The sequence below is a fragment of the Eulemur rufifrons genome, chromosome 7, assembly GCF_041146395.1.
Source record: "Eulemur rufifrons isolate Redbay chromosome 7, OSU_ERuf_1, whole genome shotgun sequence".
Classification (NCBI taxonomy): Eukaryota; Metazoa; Chordata; class Mammalia; order Primates; family Lemuridae; genus Eulemur; species Eulemur rufifrons.
In genome coordinates, this window is record NC_090989.1 from 269,464,350 (window position 1) to 269,489,150 (window position 24,801).

The window sequence follows — 24,801 nt, forward strand, 5'->3', positions numbered from 1 at the left end:
AGGGTCCCGAGTGCTCGGATCAAGCAGGCCCCAGGCAGGTGATGGGGCCAGCCTCGTTCAACAGATGGACAGAGCGCAGGGAGGGTGCTTATGTTAAGTTCTTGGATAAGCTCTCAGCAGACAGAAGAGCAGCAACCCTGACTCCACATCCTGGAAATAATAGGTCTCAGAGGTTCCTGGAAGGGGGCCCTCCCATCCTCAGAGTGTAGGAAAATGGGCTGTTTCCAGCCCACAGAAGCAAGTGCCTTGCTACCATCTTTCTGCATGTCAGGGCCTCTCGATACGCACACCGGCTTTGACCCAGCAATCCCACCTCTAAGGACTACTTCCAAAGCAAATAAATCAATTGATGTGTTTAAAGATTTAGACATAAAAATGCTCTCAACAATAGTCCATCTCCAAATACTTACTAGGTACTTACTATATGTCGGGCATAGAAGAAAAATATATGTGAAAAATTAGTAACCATGGAAAAATTAAAGCCCAAAGTGAATGGATTGCTGGAGTAAATTGCAAGGCATCCATGTGAGAGAATGTTATGTGACTGCTAAAGGTGACACAGATGACGGTTGAGGGACATGAGGAGAAGCTGAGTCCCAGAGTACATGGAGTGAGGGGACCGAATTTGAATCCTCTTTGTCCCCGCCTTTGACAAGCCACTTCTCCTCTCTGAGCCTCAGTGACTTCATCAGTACCATGGAGGACAAGCATGCTTACCTTGTGTGATAGCCGATGTAATTGTACAAGGAAAGGACTTAGAACTGCCTTTGGTACCATAATTAGTACTCAGTAAACAACAATTAATAGGATTGTTAGCTCTTTAATGTGAAAAAAGTCACAGACCTTTATATATGTATGTGATGATGAGAATTACAAAAATTCACTGTAGATGTTCACATCCATGTAAACATACATACCTGTGTATATACATATATATTAGACATTAACTGTATTATCTACAGGGAATGAGTTTAGGATTATGTTTATTTCTTTGTAATATTTTTTGGCATATTCCAGATATTCTGCAGTGAGTGTCTGTAACTCTCATAATCATTTACTGTGATGACCATTATTATCATTATCATTATTTAAAAAAAAAAAACAATAAAAAGGGACTTTTACAAAAGGCAACTTAATTATCCATGCACTAGACAGAGGTTAGCTTGTTAAATGCTTTCATCACCTTTATGAGTCAGGTGACATCGTTATTCCTCATTTTACAGGGGTGAAAATGAGGCTGTCAGGGGTCAGCATGTTGCCTAAGGTCCTACCCGTAGCGGTGGCCCTGAGTCCATGCCCTGAACCTCCATGCAGCGGGGCCTTCAGACGGAAGCTGCAGATGGAAATTTGTTCTTGAGAACAAGGTCTAGTTAGCAAGCCCAGGGGACCGTATCAACAGCACAGGGGGATTGACCAGGCTCCCCAAGTGCTGAAGTCCCCAAAGTTCTTTTTGCTTAGGGACAAGATGGGGACAGAAGAACAAGATACGAGAGGGGGAGGTGTACAGGAAGCCAAGTGGGGCTGACCGTAGACATTAGCTACCTGAGACAGAGCTTTTGTGACAAATGAAAACCCTTTGGTACCTCACCCAAGCTTCGGACAGCAGCAAAGTATCTAATGTACGCTGAGACTGATATTTTCCAACTTCAACTTTAAAGTTCAAATACATTCCTATTCCTCTACTAGGTTCTATCGCTTATCCATTTTTTTAAACTTTTTTAATTGAAAAATATGGAAATAGTTCATTTTTAAGTTATAAAAGGAAAATATGGGGGGGAGTAGAAGGTTATAGAGGGAAAAAAACTACTATTTTTCACTCACATTCATCTTAAGAAGTGCTTTATGTGCCCTAGTTCATTGAATCTTCCCAACTCCAAGAATTGGAATTTATTTAGATGTCCCTGATTTATACCTGAGGGAACTGAGTCTTAAAGTTATTTCGTTTTTTGATCATGCCTGATTAGGATTCTAGTCTATGCCTGTGCCTTAAAGTACACAGCCATTTCTCTATTAATGGACAGATGTGCTATTTCTAGTATTTTTCCTATTACAAATGATGCTTCCAGAAACATCCGTGTACATGTATTTTCCCCATGTTTGTCCAAGCATATATATCTTTTGCATTTATAAGTTTGTTACTGCTAGATCAAAGAGAATGCATATTTTACAACCTGGGTTTTTTCCCTTCTTCTAGTTTTCCAACCCCCACACATACATAAGCACACGACTGCCTACACACACACACATCACACACACTATTCCCATTGATGAAGCAGTGAGCATTTATTAGCATGTATCATGGACCAGACTTTGTTCTTAGTACTCCACACCCCTTCACCTCAGCTGTGTTTTGAGATGAGCATTCTTGTTATCTTCATTGTCTCCATTTCACAGATGGGGAAACTGAGGCCCTGGGGGCATGAAATCACTTGCTTGTTTGACTCCAGATTCCGCATGCACTAATCTAACCATGTAGCCATACTTCTTTCCTTAGCCGGCATGCCCTTCTCCTACCCACCTATTCATTGGCTTTTCTGAGGCTTTCAGGGTGAAATGCAAAGTTCATACATCACAATATAGAAAAAATTGTCCCATGATCTGGCCCTCCTCAGACTGAAGTGTTTGTACTCCAGGCACTAGGGAGCCATAGAATGTTTGGTATTCAGGAGTTACACGGTGGCATCTGGGTTTGAGAGAGATTTACTCAATTAGTCACTCTTATACAATGCTTGCTAAGGGACATCAGGCTCTTCTGCTTCCTCCAGATGAATTAAAGACTTCCCTAGGGTGCTGGAAAGGAGATTGTCAAAAATTACAAGGGGATCGATCCAAGGCAGCTTCTGTATATAACTTCCCTCACACCCCGTCCCTTCCCTAAGCTGGATTCTCAAGGTCACGTCCAACTGCCCAGCACCTGCCCAAACTTATTTTCTGTTTGTTTGATAAGGAGAAGCGAGTGTATGCTGCAGGATTCTCAGTAGCGGGTTTATTTTAAGATCTGGCGAGTCCCATGCTCCTCTGTCTGGGGCCCAGCTGTGGAAACCCGGACCAGGCAGACACCTCTGGGAAGTGGTGTTTTTGGAAACCAAGCCAAAACAGTGCCTCGCCCTGCCCGTGGGGCAGCTGAATAAAACTGTTGGAGGAAGGTATGGGAGGCAATTTTCTTCCCTGGAAGCCAGATCTTGGGTCACCCCCTTCAGTCCACAACCCAAAAAAGAGAGACTACGATTGAGGGTCATGAGACCCAAAAACACCTGAGAGATTGTGTTCCAAGCCCCCCCAAACTCAGGCTCAGCTACCACTTATCAACCACCTACAGGATATTATATCCAGACAAGCTCTCATGTATGCTCAGAAAGAAATTCTCATATCGAGAACGGCCTTGGAGTCAGGACTGCCTGGGTTTGAATCCCAGATGTATCGCTAGCTCCATGATTTTGGAGAAGTTCCTTGCTTCCTCTCAGCCTCAGTTTCCTCCTCTGTAAGATGGAGACAATAATAGTATGTACTCCAAAAACAGTGGGGAGGAAAGGTCAAATACCTCTAAAGCGCAGCTGGCTCATACTAAGCACGTAGTAAACGTCCCAATGACAATACTGTGTGGGAGATGTCATTGCTCATATTTCCAGCACGCACATAGCCTGCATCCTTCCTAGGTCTGCCCTTCTCTCTGGCCTGGGCGCTCTGTGGTCACGCAGCTCCCTCTCCTGCAGTCCCTCAACTGTCTTTCCCAGTCTCACCCATACGATCTGGTTGACTCAGTGGAAACCTTTCCGGTCCCTCCTCACCCCTTCTCCAACACGTGTCTTCCTCCCTTTATTGGGGGTTGACATCACAGACCTTAGCAGCCTTTTAACAACCTTGACTCATACGCTAAACTGGCCTTGACTCCGTAACTAGAACAGTAGGTCTTCAAGGGCAGAAACTTTTGAAGTTTCATTGGTCCACACCCCTTGGCACAGAGCAGTGTCGTAGACACTCAGGTTTGTCTGAAGTGCAATATAGCCGCATCCGCGAATCGCAGAATTATCGAATGAGTGGATGAACGAATGTGAAAGGATGAGTTGGAACTAGTGAGGAAATAAACGAATGAGCGAAAGAGTGTAGAAACAAGTGAATGAATGATAGATACTGAGTGAGGGGAGAGGAAGAGAAGGAGCAGGGAATTGTTGACTTAGTGGCCAGTGGATCTGGGGCCCCTGAGAAGCAGCTTGTCTTGCCCATGTTCTCGGCCATGACCTCTGGGTGGCTTTTTCCTCGGTCCCAGGCATATTTTTTTCAGTTCCATTCCCTCCCCTTCCTCCTGTTTCCTCTCACCTGTCTCCAGAAGTGATGACTACACTAATTTGTTCACAGACCATTAACTCTTGAGCACTGGAAGAGGCCAGCCCTGAGTTGGCAAGGGAGGACCGGGGTGCTGGCTCTCCGGCCGCCAGGAGACGTCATAAGTCTCTCGCATGCCCGCCCGTGCGGCTCGGTGATTCTCTCTCCCTCTGCCTGCTTGCAGATGACGACTGTACGGACTCCTTCACGCCCAATCAAGTCGCCAGAATGCACTGCTACCTGGACCTGGTGTACCAGAGCTGGCAGCCCTCCAGGAAGCCGGCGCCTGTCGCGCTCGCCCCCCAGGTCGTGGGCCACACGACGGACTCCGTGACGCTGGAATGGTTTCCACCCATCGATGGCCACTTCTTTGAAAGGTGAGTGCGTCCTGGGAAGTGTTGATCCCTCTCTCTCCTGCCAAGAAGAGGGAAACTTGCAAGGGAAGCAGCCTTGGAATGGGATTTTGCTGTGTTTCTTGTTCTTGTTCTTGTTCAACAGGTACCCCGACCACCTGGCACAGCGACTTGTCCATAAAGGCACGTTGTAAATTTTGGGTCAGGGACTAAATGAATGATTGCTAATAGAAATGAATAAGTAATAATACATATTTTTAAGTGAGTGGATGTTTATATTCACTTTTGTTATTAGAGACTTGGAAACCTCTATTGCTAGAAACCTCCTCTGGGTTGGAGGTACTGGTTTTGTCTTCATGAACTCAGGAGTTGACATTGCCTTTGGTTAATGGGCAAAAACTTTCATATTATATATAATTCATATTGTCTATGAAGCTATATATGTGTGTATATGTGCACACATTCATATGATTACATATACATGTATATAATATATAATCACAAGCTTTGTGCCAAATATTTCTTTGTAGAAATAGAGGTAGAATTTTTAGAAGGCCAGGGAATGATAAACTAAGGTATAAGATGCCTCTGTTCTGCTCCCCTGTCTGTCGCTAATTAACTATATAACACTGGGCAAATCACTTTTCCTCTCTGAGTCTTATTCTTCTCCCCTGAACGCTGAGTTTAATGACGCCACAGCGGCCTGAAGGTGGAGACCTGAATCGCATGGTCCCTTGTGGTACCTTCCAGCATGGAGACTCCTTGAGGAGCTCAGGCTTTAAGGGAGCCAGATTTCAAAAGGTCATGAGACCACATCAGGATGTTTACATCTATTTTGCAACTTTGCCATGATTCAGGGAAAATTAGTATATTGCCTCCCACCCCTAGGCCTTAGGGATGTTTTATTCAGTAATGGTAATATGACATTAAAAATGGTTAAAATAACTATGCTAAACATTAATTAGCATTGCTCCATTGTGGTTGCTGCTGTTTATTAAGTGCTTACTAATTATAGGTTCTGTACTAAATACTTTATATATAGTCTCATTTAATCTTTCCAGTAATGTTGTAAAAAAGGGGACCATCTTCCTCATTTGCCAGATAGGGGGAGAGCTGGGGCTAGAAAGGGCTGAGAGAGTTGACCCAAGAGTCCCTAGAAAGTGGTGGGGCTGGGCTCCAGCTCCCAGTTTTCAATGTCTCGTCTCAGACTCCCAGATGCTTTTGAAGTTGTTTCGAAATCACAAAAGGTGACCAGGGGCTCTCATTCACAAGTGTATGTATCTGTGTCTGTGTGTGTATAAAAACATATTAGGCTAAGGACCTAAATAGACACTTCTCAAAAGAAGATGCACAAATGGCCCACAGATATATGAAAAAATGCTTAACATCACTAATCATCAGGGAAATGCCAGTTAAAACCACAATGAGATATCACCCACCCCCTGTTAGAATGGCTATTACCAAAAATACAAAAGATAAATGTCGCTAAGGGTGTGGAGGAAAGGGAACCTTCATGCACTGTTGCTGGGAATGTAAATTAATAGAGCCATGATGGAAAACAGTATGGAGGTTTCTCAGAAAACTAAAAATAGAATTACCATACAGTCCAGCCATCCCACTTCTGGGTATATATCCGAAGACACTGAAATTAGTATGCCAAAGGGGGATCTGCACTCCCATCTCCACTGCAGCGTTATTCGCAATAGCTGAGATGTGGAAGCAACCTAGACACCCATCATCAGACGGATGGATAAAGAAAATGTGGTATACAGATGGCCTCCATCGTATGATGGTTTGACTTACAGCTTTTTGACTTCACGATGGTGAGAAAGCAATACACATTCAGTATAGCTTCCAGTATACGTTCGACTTACAATATTTTCCTCTTACAATGGGTTTATTGGAACATAACTCCATCGTAAGTCAAGGAGCATCTGTATGTAAACAATGGAATACTATTCAGCCTTTAAAAGGGGGAAATCCTGTCATTTTTGACAACATAGATGAACCTGAAAGACATTATGTTACGTGAAATAAGCCAGGCACAGAAAGACAAATACCTCATGATCTCACTTATTTGTGGAATCTAAGCAAGCTGAACTCACAGAACTAGACAGTACAATGATAACTACCAGAGGCTGGGGGGCGGGGGGGTGGATGGGGAAAGGGAAGATGTTGATCAAAGGGTATAAATTTCAGTTAGACAGGTGGAATAAGCTGTAGTGATCTATTGCGTAGAACGGTGACTATGATAAATAATAATGCATCGTATATTTCAAAGTGGCTAAAAGAGTAGGTTTTAAATGTTTTCACCACAAAAAAGTAAGCACGAGAGTTGATGAATCTGTTAATTAGCCTGATCAAATCATCACTTTGTAAACATATATCAAAACCTCCCTTTGTACCCCATAAATATATATATATAATTATTATAAGTCAATTAAAAATAAAGTAATTTTTTAAATAATATTAGATCATGGTACCACATAAAATTCGGGCTCTAATTTTTCACCACGTTACCATCAGTCCCTGAATCTAGAACCGTCCTCTGGCAGCCAGACAAATGTGATTACCAGGGAAGGAAATGTACTCCCTCGGCTCTCGTAGAAACTCCCTTTCCCTGCCCCAGCCGCCCTCCCTGGGAGCTCAGAGCTGGGTTTGGGAAACCTCATGTGACACTTCAGAGCGGGCTTTCCAGCAGCCCATAGATTTATTTATTTTTTCTGTGGTGCTGAGAAGTATCAGACTTTTGGTCAAGCCTTTGGCCTCAATTCCACTTAAAAATGGAAGTTTTGTAAATGAAGCTTCCTGTGTATGTATTCAATTTGTACTTCATAAAGCAGTTATTGTCCATTAAATAAATAACATCTGATTGTTGGAAACCTGTTGGAGGGTTAATTGTTGTGTAATGAGATATGTCTCTGTTACAGAGTGCCCTCAGCTTCAATCAATATGTTTTTAATAACCTATAGTCAGTTGGTTCTTGAGGCTCATACAATAGCTATTCTGTTCTGTCTACAATTTCATAACGTAGTTATTATATGTTAAATTAAAACTGACATTTTCGAAACATATCTAATTAGGGTTAACAGCTATGTACACCATCCTCTATGGCTAAAGGAAGTCGGTCCACAAGTTTAATAAATTATGCAAAGAAATGGAACTACGTTTTATGTATATCACTCTCCCACACACATGGAGTTTATACTCAAGCAAATTGGCTTAGTACAAAGTGTACAAGCTTTGATGTCAGGTCATCCATTTTCGATTCTCAGCTCCATCATTCCCAGTCGATGGGAGCTTCGACAAGCCATCTCGCCTCTTCCCGGTCCTCTGAATCTTCTGTAAAAAGGTGCTAATCATGCCCACATCACCTTGCTTTTGTGAAGAAGTCAACTTAGTAGAAGACATTTGTGATATGCCAAGCACATGCACACTATGTTCAAGCAGTATTATTAGCTCCCATCTTGTGCAATGCTTTCCAGAGCTGTTTAGCTACTTGAAAATTCCCTTTCCCTGCAAAGCCTCTGTTGTTTTCCACTACATCCATCAATGCCAACCACTCGCCCCTGGCCATCCTCGTGTCCTCCTGCTGTTCTCACATCTGTGGTCTAAGAGAATACAAGGGTTTCCCTTAAAAAAACATATTCAGATCCTCCCACAGCCTGTGTCCTCACACTTGGGCAACTGAATAAATAATTCAAGGCCACCCCTGGTTTCTCTAACTCCTTTATTTTTATCTGTCTTGAAAACATGTGTTGACTGGATGGTTTCGGTTGTCTGAACAATTGGCTGTGGTATATTGGAAAGAGTATCGGACTGGGAACCGAGAGACCTGGGTCTGAAGTCTTTGTGACATCACCCGGTCCCCCTGCCTCGTTGGCTTCAATTGTCTAATCTGCCAGCCAAAGAGGTTCTAACCTTTCTCAACCAAGGTTTCCCTTCCAAGTTTCAGAACACGGAAAATGATTTGAGTAACTATTTTCTCATTTCTCCCAAACATGGTATATAACTATTTAACACCACTCTAATTGCATAGGAGAAAAGTTTAATTCATTCTATATAGTGGATGCTTTAGAGAAGCCTTGTCCAGTGGGACTTTCTGCAATAACATAAATGTTGTCTGTGTGCACTGTGTAAAATGATACCCATTAACCAGTTGTAGCTATTGAGTACTTACAATTTGGCTAGTGTGACTGAGGAACAAAATTTAAGCATTTGTTTAATTTTAATTAATTTAAATTTATATAGCTACCTGGGGCTAGTAGCTACCATAGTGGATGATGCATACTTAGAGCTTTAAGCTTTGACTCTTACAGAACCCAGGTTATCTCTTCCAGCATTGGCATGCTGCATGTCTGTTATTTCAGTGTGTGTATGTGCGTGTGTGTGTTGTGTGTGTGTGTGTTTACAAGTACCTGTGAAAATCAAATAAATGCCAAAGGCAGGAAACACATATCATAGACTGCCTGGCTGTGTAGGACACCACACCTTTGCTGTCAGTGGGATGATGATTTGCTCATTCATCAAACCATTTATTGGGAACCTGGCATGTATCAGAACTCAGTGAAGCTCTGGTGGCTTTATACGTGTCACCCAAAACAAAACATCTAAAGGAAACAGGGAAATAGAAAGAAAGATCCACTGGTCATTAAGGTCAGTGTGGTTCCTGAATCCATCCCAGGACATTTGTAATCTAATTCTCATCGCAAAGCCATCATGTGACTCAGAGCTGCCGTGCGTGGACTGTGGTCACAGTAACGGAACTCTGCCGTCATTAGTAGTGCTGAGGGAGTCTCTCTCTCTCCACCTCTGATTTCCTGCGTATGAGAATATTTGTATAATAATTATTATCGCTAGTTCAAGAGTAACTTATCTGTATTTAAAATATGTAGAAAATTTAGAAAATCAGGAAGAGTAAAAAGAGGGGGTGAAATCAATCATCCTATGTTCTACCACCCAGAAATTACTGCCAATAATATTTTGTCCCATAAGGTTATTTGAACAACATATTGCTGTAGACCAAGCTTTGAATCTGACTTTTGCACTTAATATTATAACTTTCACATTTCCATGAAATTGCATAACCTTTATACATATTTTTGTAATAACCGTTTGCCAGTCCATTAAACAGGTTAACCATGGGCTATTTAATGGTTCTCCTATCACTGAATATTAGGGTGCTTACAAAATTTCTACCTACGTGTGGCTTCACATTTACAATGCTAAGGCTGAGAAAGCAAAATCTGCAATTTGAAAGTCTGGACGAGGTTAGTCGTGAGTGTTAGCAGTGCGTCTGAGTGGCTGGCATTCATTCATCCATCCACCCATCCATCCATCCGTTCAGCTACATGTGCTCACCAACTCCATGAAGTAAGCTACATGCTGGACCCTGAGAGAAAAAGAGAGTCACAGGACGTAAACCTTGTCCTCAAGGACCTCACGGTCTATTGAAAGAAACTCACTTGTATAAAGAGTCTGCACAGAAGAAGTGATGTTCAAGGTGAACCTTGAATTTATGAGAAACAGCATGTGGAAACAGTAGGGGAGGAAGGGACTGTGGGTAGCAGGTCACAGCATGGTAGAGCTTGCAGTGGAGAGAAAAAGGCTGCTAGAGTGATGGGGAAGAGTTTGCAAGAACATCGAATGCCATGTCACAGAGCATTAGGGGCTGGAGTCTCCAAAAGAGAGCAGGGCCATGACCTGTTCAGGTTGGGGCTTCGGGATGATCTGTCCATGTGAGCCCAGAGGCATCAGCAGCATCCCTGTGAAGAGAGAGCCCTAAGGCTGAGTACCCGGCTTCTCCATTGTGTCCTTTCAGGTAGCCAAAGCATAGGGATTCCTCTAGCAATGATGAAAGAGGTGTCAGCAGGGCCATTGCATTTTTGGAAATAATGGATTGGCTGGGCTACTTTTTGACATCTTCCAAAGATTCGCTTTCCAGTCCCTCTGCAGAGATCGATCAGACTTGCAGTGTTTGGTTCTCAATAATACAGGAGAAGAGGACTCATCTCTCTCCCTTCCCCACAACTGCCTCCTAAACAGATGCCAAATCTGGAGAACAAGTAGGATCCCAGAGGCTCTTACGGCCAAAGGAAGATTGAATCCAGATATACAAGGCACAAGTCAGTAGGGGAAGCCACCGTAATATTCCACTGCTGGGGCTGGTCCCATTGAGGGATTGGCTCGTCCCTTGGAAAGCTGCTAAAATGAATTAGATGGCATGGTAAGGAAACTGCTTTTGACTGTTAAATCGAGGAGTGACTCACCCATCCCTGGAATGTCAGGGCTGAAAGGTTCTTTAGGCATCATTTAATCCAGCTCACTCATATTCAGATGAAGGAACCATGCCTTCTTCGTATTGAGTGCCTGAGACACAGGATGGTGCCTGGCACACAGTGGGTACCTGATAAATACTGTTAAAGAAGTAAATTTTAGGAAGAAAATGGGGCAAAAGATGTTCTCATAACCCCACAGCAAATTCTCAGTGGAGCTTTACATTCCTGATGAAACTAAAATCATTGCAGGTAGTGAGTGTTTAGCCTGAAGATCTGTGTTGCTACAAGTTGGAGAAGTGTATGCACCATTGGAACAGAAGCCACTTAGGCTCAAACAAGGTCCTTGTTGAGAACTGGGGAGGAATTTCACTTACTGTCATTTTCTGGAAGCCTTGGCATGTGTAGGGAAAAAGAGGGTAACACGGACTTGCTGTGTCCTCTGCCCTGTTGCCTTTGGCCTAGTCCCATCAGTTGCTCATTCAACTGTTCCTAAGTCGGTGCATTTCTCCTCTTTCCTTGGCCTCCTAGAGAATTGGGATCAGCATGTGACCTCTGTCTGGAAGGGAGAATCCTGATGCAGTATGCGTTCAATGCCTCTTCCCCGATGCCCTGCGGCCCCTCAGGACACTGGAGCCCTCGCGAAGCAGAAGGTAAGCTAGCCTCCAGGAAGCTCATTGGCAGGTGGAGTGTGCAAAGGTCATCTTTTTCTCTGTATGTGGAGTTTTATGATTTTCAATGGTCTTCCCCAGAAACCAACTCGTGTGATACTAAGGTCAACCTGCAAGGCCAGTATGCATGCATTCATTTATTTGGCAAATATTTTTTGAGCACCTGCACCACCCTAGGTATGTTATTCCCATGTTACATCTGAGGAAACTGAGACACTAAGATATTAAAGAAGTGCCCAAGGCCACAAACCTGATAAAAACATGGTGTTTAGGGGTACAAAAAATCACATTAGAGTCAATGCACACATTTGGGGGCTTCAAGGCACCATTAGACTTTGATTCTTCTTCAGTTATTTCTGGACAGTTATTTCTGTTATTTCTTCTTCTTCAGTTATTTCTACCCAGGACATTCTCACATGTGTTGCAGCTATTGGGGAATTCACTTACCTGCGAGACACTTGAGGGAAGCGTGTCACGACTGCCACTGTTGTGGGCCCCACCCATGATCAGACCATTCCCTACTAGCAGAATGTCTCCCAGGTCTTCCGAGGGGACAGTGACGTCTGTGCTTTCATATGACATCATTTTCTATAGAAAGCAGCCACTCTGTTTTCTACAGAGATTAAGAGAACACCGTTTGCCAAATGCTTGTTGTTGCACCTTGTCACTTGGCTGGCAGAGACCCCACACTTTCCTCTTAGTCTTCTGTCCCCGCTCGTGGGCCCACAGAGACTTACACGTGGACCCTTCCCCCCACCCCCAGTGGCTTGTGCTCCGTGCAGGTCAGCTCGTGCTGGCAGTCACTGGGCGGGACACTATTACACCAGCGCATCAGAGGGAGCGGAATCAGTCTCCTCGTGGAGCGTCGGTGAGAACTCCTCCGCTATCCTCTGTATTTTTAGAAAGAGGGTTGAAAAGAAAAAGCCAGAGATAGAATAAAGCAAGGGAGAGGGATCAGAGAGGAAAGTGGAGTTGAAAAATGAAATGGCACTGTACTTTATTTTTTAAAGCAGCTTAAAATAAAAATGAGAGTCAAACTCGGGAGCTCTAAGCAAACCCATCCGGAATGTAAAGCAAGTGGGATGCCTGGGAGAAGCCCTCAGTTCAGCCTCACGGAGTCACAGGCTGTCAGACTTGGAAGGGACACCCGGGGTCACCCAGCCCTGGTCCCCACCCAGCACAGGAATCCCCTCTCTATGCTGCCTCCCTGAGGTTCCCTGACACCCCGTTTTAGCTCCATTGTTTAAAGAAAGTTCTTGAAATCTGCAATCGTAATTTTTCCACCCAAACTGGACCCACTTTGAGTTCTCACCAAGAAGATGTGTCTGTGCCACCTGACAGCACTTTGCATACTTGTGTAGAGTGAGACCATCCCACCTGTGACCACCGTGGGGACTACATGCTGGGCGCTGTCCCGGGTGCGTAGCAGGGCAGCGCTGGCCGCCCGCTAGGGGAGTCAGATATGCAAACAGGCAATTCCCAGTCATTGTGCACAGGCCTGTGCTAATGCCAGTGCAGTGTGCTGGGAACCAGTAAGAGGGAACTTCACCCGGAATTGTAGACTCAGTCTTCCCACGAAATGTCACAACACTGTTAGAAAGGTGCATTGAGAATGTGAAATAAGTTTGGTATGTTCAGAGTGGCCATTTTCTAAGTGTCGTCCAGAGGCTTATGGGCTCCTGGACACTTTTCCAGGGTGTCCTCAAAGTCAGAAGTATCTTCATGCTATGACATCCTTTGCCTTTTCACTCTCATTCTCTCCTGAGAGTACGGTGGAGTTTTCCAGTAGACACATGACAGGTGATGTTATTCATGCTCTGATAGCTAATGGAATGCACACTTGTGTATTTTTGAGTTTTAAAATTTCTTAGTTTTAATTTACAATATGGTAACTATGAATAGATATAACCTATGTAAGCAAAAGCCCTTCAATACTGCTGTAAGAGTTTAAATGGGTTTAGATCATGAAGAGCAAGGTGGAATTGGGAGAGGTTGGGTGGGTGAGATGGGTCATGACCAGGTGAGCATGGATTTCGATTCACACCGAGGGCAGTGAGGAGCCACCATGTGCCTTGGGAGGGGTGTGCTATATGGTAAGATGAACATGTTATAAAGAAGGCTCGGGCTGCACCGTGGAGAAGAGACTGGGGGAGCCGGGTGCTGGGGGAAAGGGAGCAGCTAGGTAGCTGTTGCCGGCATCCAGGTGAGGGATGCTGGTGGCCTGGGTGAGGTCGGTGGCAGTGAGAATGGAGAGAAGTCAATGGGGTTGAGAGATATTTGGAAGGCAGCATCAACATGACTCTCCCCTGAGACATCTCTGGCTAAAATCATCTTGGTGTGCTCTATCACTCGTTTGGATGAAATCATTTCCAGACTTCTCCCCACACCTTCATCCAGCCCAACTATCAGTTGGCGAAGTTTGTTCCTAGATCATGTCTCTGACCTTCCGAAGGCGTGATGTGCAGGACAGAGTTCAACTGGAAGCGCTGAGCCCCCTGGTTCCCTGAGCTGACTCAGGCCTCCAAGGAAACCCAGCCGCCCTGGGTTTTCCCCCTATGTAAATTTAGTACACGCGGGCCAGGAAAAGATACTGTTCTTTTTTTAGAGCATCCTATTTCAGGCTTTGTGATCCATTTGGCCCAGACCCTTTTAATATCCTTGAAGAAATAAACGTTTCCATGAGCCAAACTCTGCAATTTATTTCTCAACTCATTTTCATCCTATTTATCTTTCCGTGTTTAAGTTTTTGGACTTCTCAAACTAACATAAAACTCCCAAATTCGTGAGCGATGCCAGACATATCTGTGGGGTTGGGGAAAGAGCCCAGGGGGAGAATGAGGACACTTGACCTTGGTCTCGGCGTACTCTGTGCCCTTGGGTGAGTCACGTAGCTTCTCTGACGATGGCATCTTATCCACAGAATGAGCAGTCGAACTATAATGTCCTTTCCAGCTCTAACTTCTTTTTTTTAACCCCATATTAACAAGGTAGAAGATTCTTCATTTAACACATATCTTTTGGACATTTACTACATTTCATTAACTTCATTTTAATGAGGGTAAATACGGTCATAGAACTTCTTACCTTTGTTCACAGAAAGCGGTTTCACTACCACCCCTTGAGTAAAAACCGTATTTCATAAATGAATACTTCTTAAGGCATTTAATACCATGTTACATTTGTAGCCCAGGAATTAGATAGCTTGATCTGACCGATGCAAATCCCAGTTAAGATCACTTATGTAAGCGTATAATATATTCCAAGTGTTGAGTTTTCCATGAGAGATTAGCACATGGGCACTAGCTGTTTTCAGTTTTTGCTTATTTGTGTCAGCGCTTTCTCCATTTTTCTGCCCAGAATATTTCAGGTGTGCTTAACTAGTCATCTGGAAAAAAGCTTGGCACCAACTTTTTACGACTATGTTCGTGTCAACAGCTGCAGTGTATATATACATAGATATATAATGGGTGTCTGTATAGAGCTTCATAAATGTAAATTTAGATCAGCATAAGTATGTATGAATACATTTCTATACTCATATATGGCCTTATTTCTAGTGGACAGCTTATGTAAACATGTAACTTTTCATTTCATCACCATATATACAAAAGGATATGTATTAATAATGAAGTAACGGGACCTTTGCACTTCTCTTTCTTTAATTCTGTGTTTTTTCTTTTCTTCCCTTCCTTCCATCCCCCTCGCTCTCCCTTTCCCTCTCCCTCCCTGTATCCCTCCCTTCCTTCTTTTCTTCTCTCCTTTCTTCCTTCCTCTCTCTGTTTCCTTTTCTCAGCCCCTCTCCCCACTTCACAACTACAAGTCCAGTCTCCCAGCTTTTTGCATTTTTCCTCCTTAGGGATTCAGACTTGTCATCTCCCCTTACACTCCTTTGTCCAAGCTGTGGTCATGCACTGTCTGTATTAGTGCACCGGACTCCTAACTGATCTCACGTGACCAGACGCTCCATGAGAGCAGAGATCGTGTCGGGAAACCTGTCCCCCAGGGACTAGCCTAACTCTGGACACAGACCTGGCACTTAATTATTCTTTGAACGCATGGATGGATGAATAGAGGGGTGTATGGATGGATAGATGAGTAGAAGGATGGCTAGACAAATGGACGGATAGTACCTGTGTCTGTAATCAGTGGTTTTTCTAAACAAGTCTTATGTCACTCATTTGTTTAACATTTATGGGTCACTCTCCATCTATCTCAGTACAAAGCTCAGTTTCCTTAATGTGATGTACAAGACACTTCACAATCTGGGTTCCACTTAGCTCTCCAGCCTCAGCACTGGCTGCTCTCCCGTTGCACTCAAAACCATGGTCATTAACTCACATTCTCTCTCAGCTGTTTTCTTTGCTTGAAATGCCTCCTCACTTTTAGTTCCTCCTTGTTAGATCCTCCTCACTTTTCAGGACAGAGCTAATATATTAAATATTTGTGAGCATCTATTAAAGATCTCATCCCATTTGAGCTTTCCAGCAACCCTGAGGTTAGTAACATTACAGTAAGTGACACAATGAGAAACTATATAGCTGACATTCTAACCTGACTTTCATTGCTTCAAAGCTGGGCACATTACCTGAACCAACAGCATCACATAATATCCTATTCCCCACCAGGGAATTACTGAACCATCTGAGGCTCAGTTTCCTCTTCTGTAAAATGAGTTTCAAAAGACCTGTGTCGCAGACTTACTGCCAGGCTGAAAAGAGCTGAGGCATGTAACATGCCTCACACATAGAGGATGGTCAGTTCATGAAGCCCGGCATCAGTAGTGGGATTGCTGCTTTGGCGATGGGTTGGACTCAATGACTCTTAAGACTCATTTTTACATCTAAGAGTTTGTCTCTAATGACCAGACAAGCACAAGGTTTGCTAAGACTTCTACACCTGTTTACCTACTTGAGCATAATGACCAGACTCACCTTCCTGTCCTTTGGAAGCATTTGGTCCCTCTGTTGCTGAACAAGAAACCAGGGAGGAAGGATGAGCCAAGCAGATTTGTCATCTTTGCTCTCCTGTGGCTTCCTTCCACTGACACTCGTTTTCTCCAAGCAAGGGAGAAAGATTGCTTTACCCTGCGCCAATTCCAGGAGAAAGCTCATGGCGCGGGTGCAGCGTTCACCTGGCACCCCCTATCAGGAAGCAGGCTCTAATAGTCCATGCTGTAACTTCTTTTTTAACTCCATGTTAACAAGGTAGACGGTTCTTCATTTAGCAGATATTATTGAGCACCCACTGTGTGCATTCTCTATGGACCAGGCACACTGTATTAAGCAAAGGCTACATGACATTGAGTGAAACAGCTATAAAATAGAGATGAAAATGATAACTTTCTTATGGGATTTGGGTGACAATCAGATGAGTTACCTAGTGACTAGGAAATGTGCTTTATATGCTATAAAGTGCTGCCCTCTATAAACTTTACCTGAATAAATAAGTGATACATGTGTATCAACAACAACTCACAAAGTTAAGAGAGTTAAGAACTCGGTGGGTCAGAGAGTAGACAAGAAGAAAGGCTTTAGCTAGGTGAGGAGTTCTATTTGTGCTTTTCACTTAAACCAAGGATCACTCTAAGCCAGCAGTTATTGGGAGTAATGATCGAAACTAGCCAAGGAGAAATGCAGGGAATGTTGTACTTAGATCCACCTCTTCTTGTTCTGAGGAAATATACCTGGAATAGCTTTTCCACTCCAAATGGCTTTCTGGTGTTCATATTGTGGTGATTCCTGTTACCCTCTACCATTGCCACAAAGCATTTTCAAACAAAGGTACTTTTCTTCTTCTTTTTTTTTTTTCTTCGCTTTAGAAATGTCCAGCAACTCCACCCCTCAACCAATCACTGATGCTGATGAAACAAAGAATGTGGCTAATAGGACATCTTGAGATCCTCCATCCTATCCTCACCAGCTGATCTGTATCTCTCATGAGACTCCCTTAAACAAATTAGAGCCAATCGCTACATTGAGTCCTGATTACTCTTCTCAACAGTACAAGGGAGAGTTCTCTGAGGGGCTAGATGTGATCTCAGCAGAGAAAAATTTAGAAGTCACAGCAGGCTGAGCTCAGTGAGGATGAGGCATCATCACCCTGGGGAAAGAGTGGAAGAATCTCTCCTTCCCCCCTCTCCGCCACAACGCTCCCCTTCTGGAGTCAGTCTGGACAGAGCTCGGAGAAGCTCAGTGGTATGGAATGACCTCATGTAGGGAAGGGGAGGAGGAGAGATAAGATGGCTCCAGGGCTGCCTTCCAGCTCTGTCGTTCATGGTTCTAGACAGTTTCCTCCCAGGTCCTCTGTCCAAGGGGCGGTACTATCCATGCTTACCTCCTCTTTGCTAGTTTTCTAGGACTTCTGTCAGTCAAAGTAGATTGTACCAATGGCAGTAATACCTCGGGGATTCTCATTTACTCTAGTGGCCTCTGTGCCCAATGGGGAGAAGAACAGAGCATCTGGATTTCAGAATGAGACATAGCTGGGTTCTAATACCGACCTTTAAAATTCAAGTTGTGTGACCTTGGCCAATTCACTCCATAATTCTGAGCTTTAGCTTCCTCACCTCTGAAGCGAGTCTTTGCAAGAATTAAACAAGTTCATGGGACACAGATGGTGTTTGGCCAATATGTGCCCCTGCCTTCCTTTCATCTTATGCAGCAATGCCTCCAAATGGAAAATAAGGAAGGAAAGTTTGGGCATCAACTCAATAGTAAGACGCTGACTTGAATGTAGTTTTGACTAAATATCTGGTGATTCTTATGAGATCTGTATTGCAGGAGTGGGGATGAGCTGGGTGCTGGGTATACAGCAGATTCAACAAGACACCAAGAATCCTCCCTCTCCTTTTCCCCTCTGTCTAAATTCTAATTGGATCAGTCTCTCCTGGGGTCTGCAGGAAACACTGAGGATCAGAGTGAAGGTCATCCCACAAGAACTCATTTCCTCATCTCTTCTCCATAGGTCACCCAGATGTTGAACAGCCCTGTAAGTCCAGTGTCCGCACGTGGAGCCCAAATTCAGCTGTCAATCCGCACACGGTCCCTCCAGCCTGCCCTGAACCACAAGGCTGCTACCTTGAGCTGGAATTCCTCTACCCCTTGGTCCCGGAATCTCTGACTGTCTGGGTGACCTTTGTCTCCACTGACTGGGACTCCAGTGGAGCTGTCAATGACATCAAACTATTGACTGTCAGTGGGAAGAATGTCTCCCTGGGGCCTCAGAACGTCTTCTGTGACATCCCACTGACCATCAGAGTCCGAGACGTGGGCGAGGAGGTGTATGGCATCCAGATCTACACGCTGGACGAGCACCTAGAGATTGATGCGGCCATGTTGACCTCCACTGCAGACTCCCCGCTCTGCCTAGAGTGTAAGCCACTGCAGTACAAGGTAGTCCGCGACCCTCCTCTCCAAGCAGAGGTGGCCTCCATCCTACGGCTCAATAGAAGATTCGTGGACACGTAAGTGCATCCTCAATAGGCAGATGATCGAGTGGGTGGGCTGAGGGGGATGTGAGAAGAGTCAGAGAGGCCTGGACAAGAAGGAGAAGGTTCATCACAGCCAGGCCCATGTCTAGAGATTGTAACCCAGCGTGGGGTGCAGAACTGCCTTAACAAGGCAGAGTTGATACGGGGGGAAGGAACCAGAAGGCCTAGATTTGGTAATAATGCTGATGTGTCACTGACTTCCCTGAAACTTAGTCATCCCAGCAGTAAAGGAAGGAGGTTGGATGAGATTCGCGTGAGAAAGTCACTTATTACTAACAAAAGTAGAAGGACTGAAGTTTGCTAACGATTTCCTTTTTAGACTAAACTGAACAAGATTCACGCGTTCGGATTGCTTTTTGAATAGATGAAAGGGAATGAAGTTGTAGCAGGTTGGCTGGGAATTGGGCACACTCCTGAATATTTGTGCAAAAACTTTGCTGGAAAGTGAATGTCACCTATCACGATGCTGCTTGTTTACGTCTTATTTCCTGAGCCAGACCCGAGGTTCAAACCCATTTGATCCTTAAGGGCCTTTGCAGCTCTAGATCTCGTAATTCTTTTTGGATGCTCACTGTTTTTATGAGATGAAGTGCTTGTCTTTAATATTCACTTCCCAAGACACTTCTCTGTCACTTCTTTCTTCCCCTGACATCCTCAGAATTTCTGTTTCATGAGGAAGGTCACCTTATTATGAAGTCATTGGTGCTTTTCCTAGGGACCAGACAATGGGCTAAGGTCTCTGTGTCCTTTACTCATTTCAGCCTCTCCACTACCACAGCCTTATGATCATTTTTATTTCACAAAGAAGGAAACTGGGGCTTAGAGATATGAAATCACTTATCCAAGATCACACACTTGGGAAGTGCTTAGATAATAATTGGAATTCCATCCTGACTCCTAACCCAGTGCACTTAACCAATGTTCATTAAAGATGTGATTCCAACTTCTGCTTTAATCTAAAATATGTTAGAGTTTTAGCCACCTAATTTGAGTACCAAAAGTCCATGCAGTCAGTCACCATACATTCACTGAACACCTACTATGTACAACACCTACTATGGACTTTGGTAGGTGACACTTTGAGTATTAGAAAGAAAAATAGCTCAGGAGTTAGACACCTTGTGTCTAGCCCTGGCCAGTTCACTTACTAATGTTAAATAAAGCAGTCAATCTCTTTGAGCCTCAATTTCCTCCTTCAACTGATGAGAATGTTGAAATCAATGGTTTTCTATAGGCTTTTTGTGGCTCTTTATTTGGTTCTAAGATGATATAAGACACAATCTCTGCTCTCTCTACTTGAAAATATTTACTAATGGAAACCAAGTTCTGGAGGAAACTTTTAATCTTTTTAAGAGACAGAACCACTTTCAAACACTTTACCAGCACTTCCTTTTACATACCAGCAATTAATGTGCACATCACTAGCAAACCCTTGCCCATTCGTTGAATCAGAGATGAAGAACATCTGTTTCAGAACTCAGAGGGAGCGCTTGATTTGTGTTTGAGAACGCACTTAAAATTTAAAGGATGGTCTTCATGAAAAATATTCCATAACCCTGTCTCTTCCATCTCCTCACTTGTCTAGAGTGGTAGAGTTCTATAAATATGCATCCACTTAAAATTTCTTTGTAAAACAATGGAGGGAAGAAATAATAGATGTCTTAAAGCCTTCAGTTTATACTTAGCTCTCATTTTTTTGCCTCGAGTTATGAGCCTGTGAGAGCTGACACGGGCTGATAAGTGCGGAATGGTGAAAATTAAACTGAAGAGGGGAAAGCACCCTTAGTTCTATTCTCAGCTAAGTCACTAACTTGTGCTACAGTTTTGAGTGAGTCACATATCCTTTCTGGTCTTCAGATGTCTCAACTCTACACAGAGGAAGTTGCACGTAGACTAGTGGTTCTCAAACTCAATTGCATGTTACAAAAATTCAGGACATTTTAAAATTGCCTGGTCTCAGCTGCATCCACTTTCCACCCTCCATCCCTGAACTTCCAGGTATCAATTTAATTGGTAAGAGTAAGACCTGGCCATCAAGACTTTTAAAATCTCACCAAGTGATTATAACGTGCAACCAAGTTTAAGAACCACGGCGCTAAAACAGGTTCTCAAAGTGTGGCGACATCACATCACCTGGGTTCTCGGGCCCCAGCCCAGCTGGCTGAATCTGATGCTCTGAGTGCAGAGCCTCTCAAAGTGATTCTGCTACTGCTTAAAGTGTAACAGCCACGGCACTGAATGATCTATGAGGTCCAGGAATCTCCAAGGTCTCTTTCACTCATTTGATTACTTCTGCAATTCACACACATATGTATTAAGAACATTCTACACCTCAGAGTCTGTAGTGGGAACAGTGCGAGGGTGCCTGTTCCTTTCCTGAAGCCACTCAACTTGAATGCTGAGGACCTTACTCGCTGTATCAAAATGCAGAGTCCTGTTCTAATTTGCTTTCAAAACTATCACTATTCAGTGTACACTCTCATGCACCGTTTGTTATTTGACTCACTCACCAAACATTTCTTTTATCCCTACTATGTGACAGGCACAAGGGCTGGGGTAAGGCAGTGATTGGGCTCCCTTTTTGTCTCTCTTGAGTCCCACGGAGTGTATTGGAGACCTGGGCTGTGCTGGGCTGGGCTTGCTGACCTAAATGTTCTCTCTGACGCTCTGAATAAAGGGAAAGACATAATTCCACATCCACCTACCATTTCAACTCCTTTATCTCTTGGTAATTTGAGTTCTGAATCCCACCACAAATACCTCGTGTGTGTGTGTGTGTGTGTGTGTGTGTGTGTTGCTGCTTTCACATTTTTTCCATATCAAATAAATTGGCTCTTATACAAGTTCTATATAAAGACTGTTTTGGAGAAAAAGAGGAGAGAGAAAAATGCTTTCTTTTTCTTCTCTGGCTCAACCCATTACATGATTCCCTTTGACCTTTGTCTTCATTTTTTTCTTTCAATGAAAATATTTATTCTTTCTGTTATCTACACTGGAGATAGTTTCCCAAGGTATGACATTGATGAAGAGAGAGCTTTCTGTGCTTACCCCATGGAAACTTCTAGTAGACTGATTACTTTTGGCCAGGGCAAGGAAGAAATGTGGAACATCTCCATCTCCCTTAAGTGGAAACCCTCCATTGAATAAGAACTGACATTAGCAGAGAAGGGGACTAGCGCCAACACTGCTAGTAGCTAACTCACCGTGTGACATCAAGACGCCTTGTATTACCTATTGGAACCTCAATTTCCATATCTGAAAAATGAGAGGACAACACATTAAGCTCCTCACTGTGATTAGACACAGAGAAGATATCTTAGGTGGCAGGTGACTCATACACTTTTTTGAGTAAAAAGCATTCAGCAGAGATTGTCTGTAAGGAGCCTCACTGGCTCTGGGTGCCCTACTGAAATGTGGACAATAACGGTAATAATGACAACCATTTATTAAATATTTACTCTGCTTTAAGTGCTTTACAAACACTTATGAGGCAGGTGAGAAAGCTGAAACTCAGAGAAGTGATTGCTCCAACCTCATACAGCTAGTAATGACATAGACAAGATTAAAACTCATCTGATTCCATATTACTCAATTATAAGAAACGACAGTGATCTAGCACCTCTTATATTTTCCTGGATAGAGCTTGAGCCCATTATCCGAAGTGAGGTATCACAAGATCGGAAGAATAGGCTCCACATGTACTCACCATCAAATTGGCACTGACTGATCAACACTATGGCGCTCACATGGTAGTAATATTCTCCAGGGGTTAGGGGTTTGGAGGGGGGGTAAACTCACAACTCATGGACGCGGTGAGCATTGTAGAGGGGAAGGGCATGCCTCCAATCCTCGCTTGGGTGAGGCAAAGACATAAAATGTAACCAAAATGTTTGTACCCTCGTAATATCCTGAAATAAAAAGAAAAACTCATCTAATTCCAAATTTCACCTTTCTAACCACTACCCGTACTACCTGCTACTGCAGTTATGTGAAGGCAGAATTTTAGAGCTGAGAAATGCATCCAATCTGGGCAAATGTCTAGACATAGCAAGTGGAAGACGGGATTGCAAATCAGAGAGCACTAGTCCACAGTCAGCTCCTGTGATCCACCCTTGGGATCCAGTAGCACGAGTCGCACAGCCAGTTCCTTATGCCTTGGGCTGGGAAGAAAAAGCAGAGAAGCTTCTGTTTCTCGGTTTGGCTGTCAAGTGCTTCTGCACTGAGCGCTGGTGCTCCTTGGGCTGCACAGAATGCTCAGATTTCTCCAAGAAGTAAAGGCTCTGGACAAAACTAAGAAAGTGAAGTATAAAGCAAACCAGGGGCAATGAATAGCAGCTCACTCTCATTATTTATCTACTCATCTTTCCATCCCACCCACCAGTTCATCAACACATATTCACTGGGTATCTTTTAGGTTCCGTGCACTGCGTTAGGAAATAGTGACCCAGTGATGCCAAGACTTCAAGGTACTCAGACTCTTCGGGAAAAAGGAGTAGATAGGAAAGCAGTGTCACTGCCGTAAAATAATGCTCTGATGGAAGAAACAGAGACACAGAAGCAGAGATTTCTAACACAAACTTGGGAGAACTGAGACCTAAGCTTAGAACTAGAGTATAAACTCCTCAAGGACTCGAATTTTTGCCTGTTTGTCTGCTGGTACGTTCCTAGCACCTAGAATAATTCTAGGCACAAAGTAGGCACTCCTTAAATATTTTTTAAATGCATCTGGAATGAAGGATGGAAAGAGTTGAGCACTTGAAGAGAAATGGTGAAGCCATAATTTACTAAGCATGCATTATGTGTCAAGCACTTACTAAGAATTACATAATGACGTTTGATGTAATCATCCAAACAATCCCACAAGGTAGATGGTCTTAGCTCCAGATTATGGATGAGACCTGAAACTCAGAGAAGAGATGCGGATGGCAGAGTTTATAGCTATCAAGTGGCAAAGCTGGGGCCTGTACATGGAACTGTCGACTCCAAAGCTGGTGCTCTTACTCATTCATTCTCTGTTTGAATAAATATGTTTGTGTTATCTGCTTTGTGCCTCTCTCATCTTAGGATCCTTGATTTAGAACTAGAAACATTTTTAGAAGTCATCTCTTCCAACTGGCTTATTTGTGTATCCCAATTTAGTAATCTATTAATTCTGCTCTCACATTCAGACCTGTAAAGCTGCCAACACAATCCATATCTATTTTACCTCACCTCCTTGGCATTCTCAATATGCTTCTTGGGGGAAATGAATAAACATAAGGAAAGGAGATTTTCATACAATCTGGGTGGACACTCCTGGGAGTCCATATTTTACAAATCAGATCCAAAATTTTTCCTCTGGATTCCAAATGTTTGGACCCTCCATCCACCAAAAAATTTAGTTCATTTATCAAGTCACTTGCTCAACAAATACGTATTGATTCCTGCCGTAAACTCAACTATTTTATGGCCAGTGGGGATGCAGTAATGAAGAGAGCAGGGAAAAGTTTTTGCTTTCATTGATTCTTACAGTGTAGTTGGGGGAGACAAAAAAAGAAGCATGCAATTGCATAAAACCTCAGTTGGGTAGGACTTAGTGATTTTAGAAGGCCTCTCTGATGAGGTGACATTTGAACAGAGACCGGAAGTGTCCTCTAGTAACTTAACAATGAAGGCTAGCTGAGCTGCCATCACTGGGATCCCAGCCTATT

General features: G+C 43.6%; 1 protein-coding gene across 1 annotated transcript in view; it reads left to right on the plus strand.

Annotated features, from left to right (window-relative positions):
* Positions 1-24,801, plus strand: part of PAPPA (pappalysin 1) — a 237,473-nt gene that overhangs the window by 63,320 nt on the left and 149,352 nt on the right. Inside the window, exons 5-7 of the mRNA XM_069474586.1 lie at positions 4,508-4,700; positions 11,483-11,604; positions 18,586-19,084. Coding sequence (XP_069330687.1) covers positions 4,508-4,700; positions 11,483-11,604; positions 18,586-19,084 — 814 coding nt within the window. The remainder of the gene's footprint in view (positions 1-4,507; positions 4,701-11,482; positions 11,605-18,585; positions 19,085-24,801) is intronic.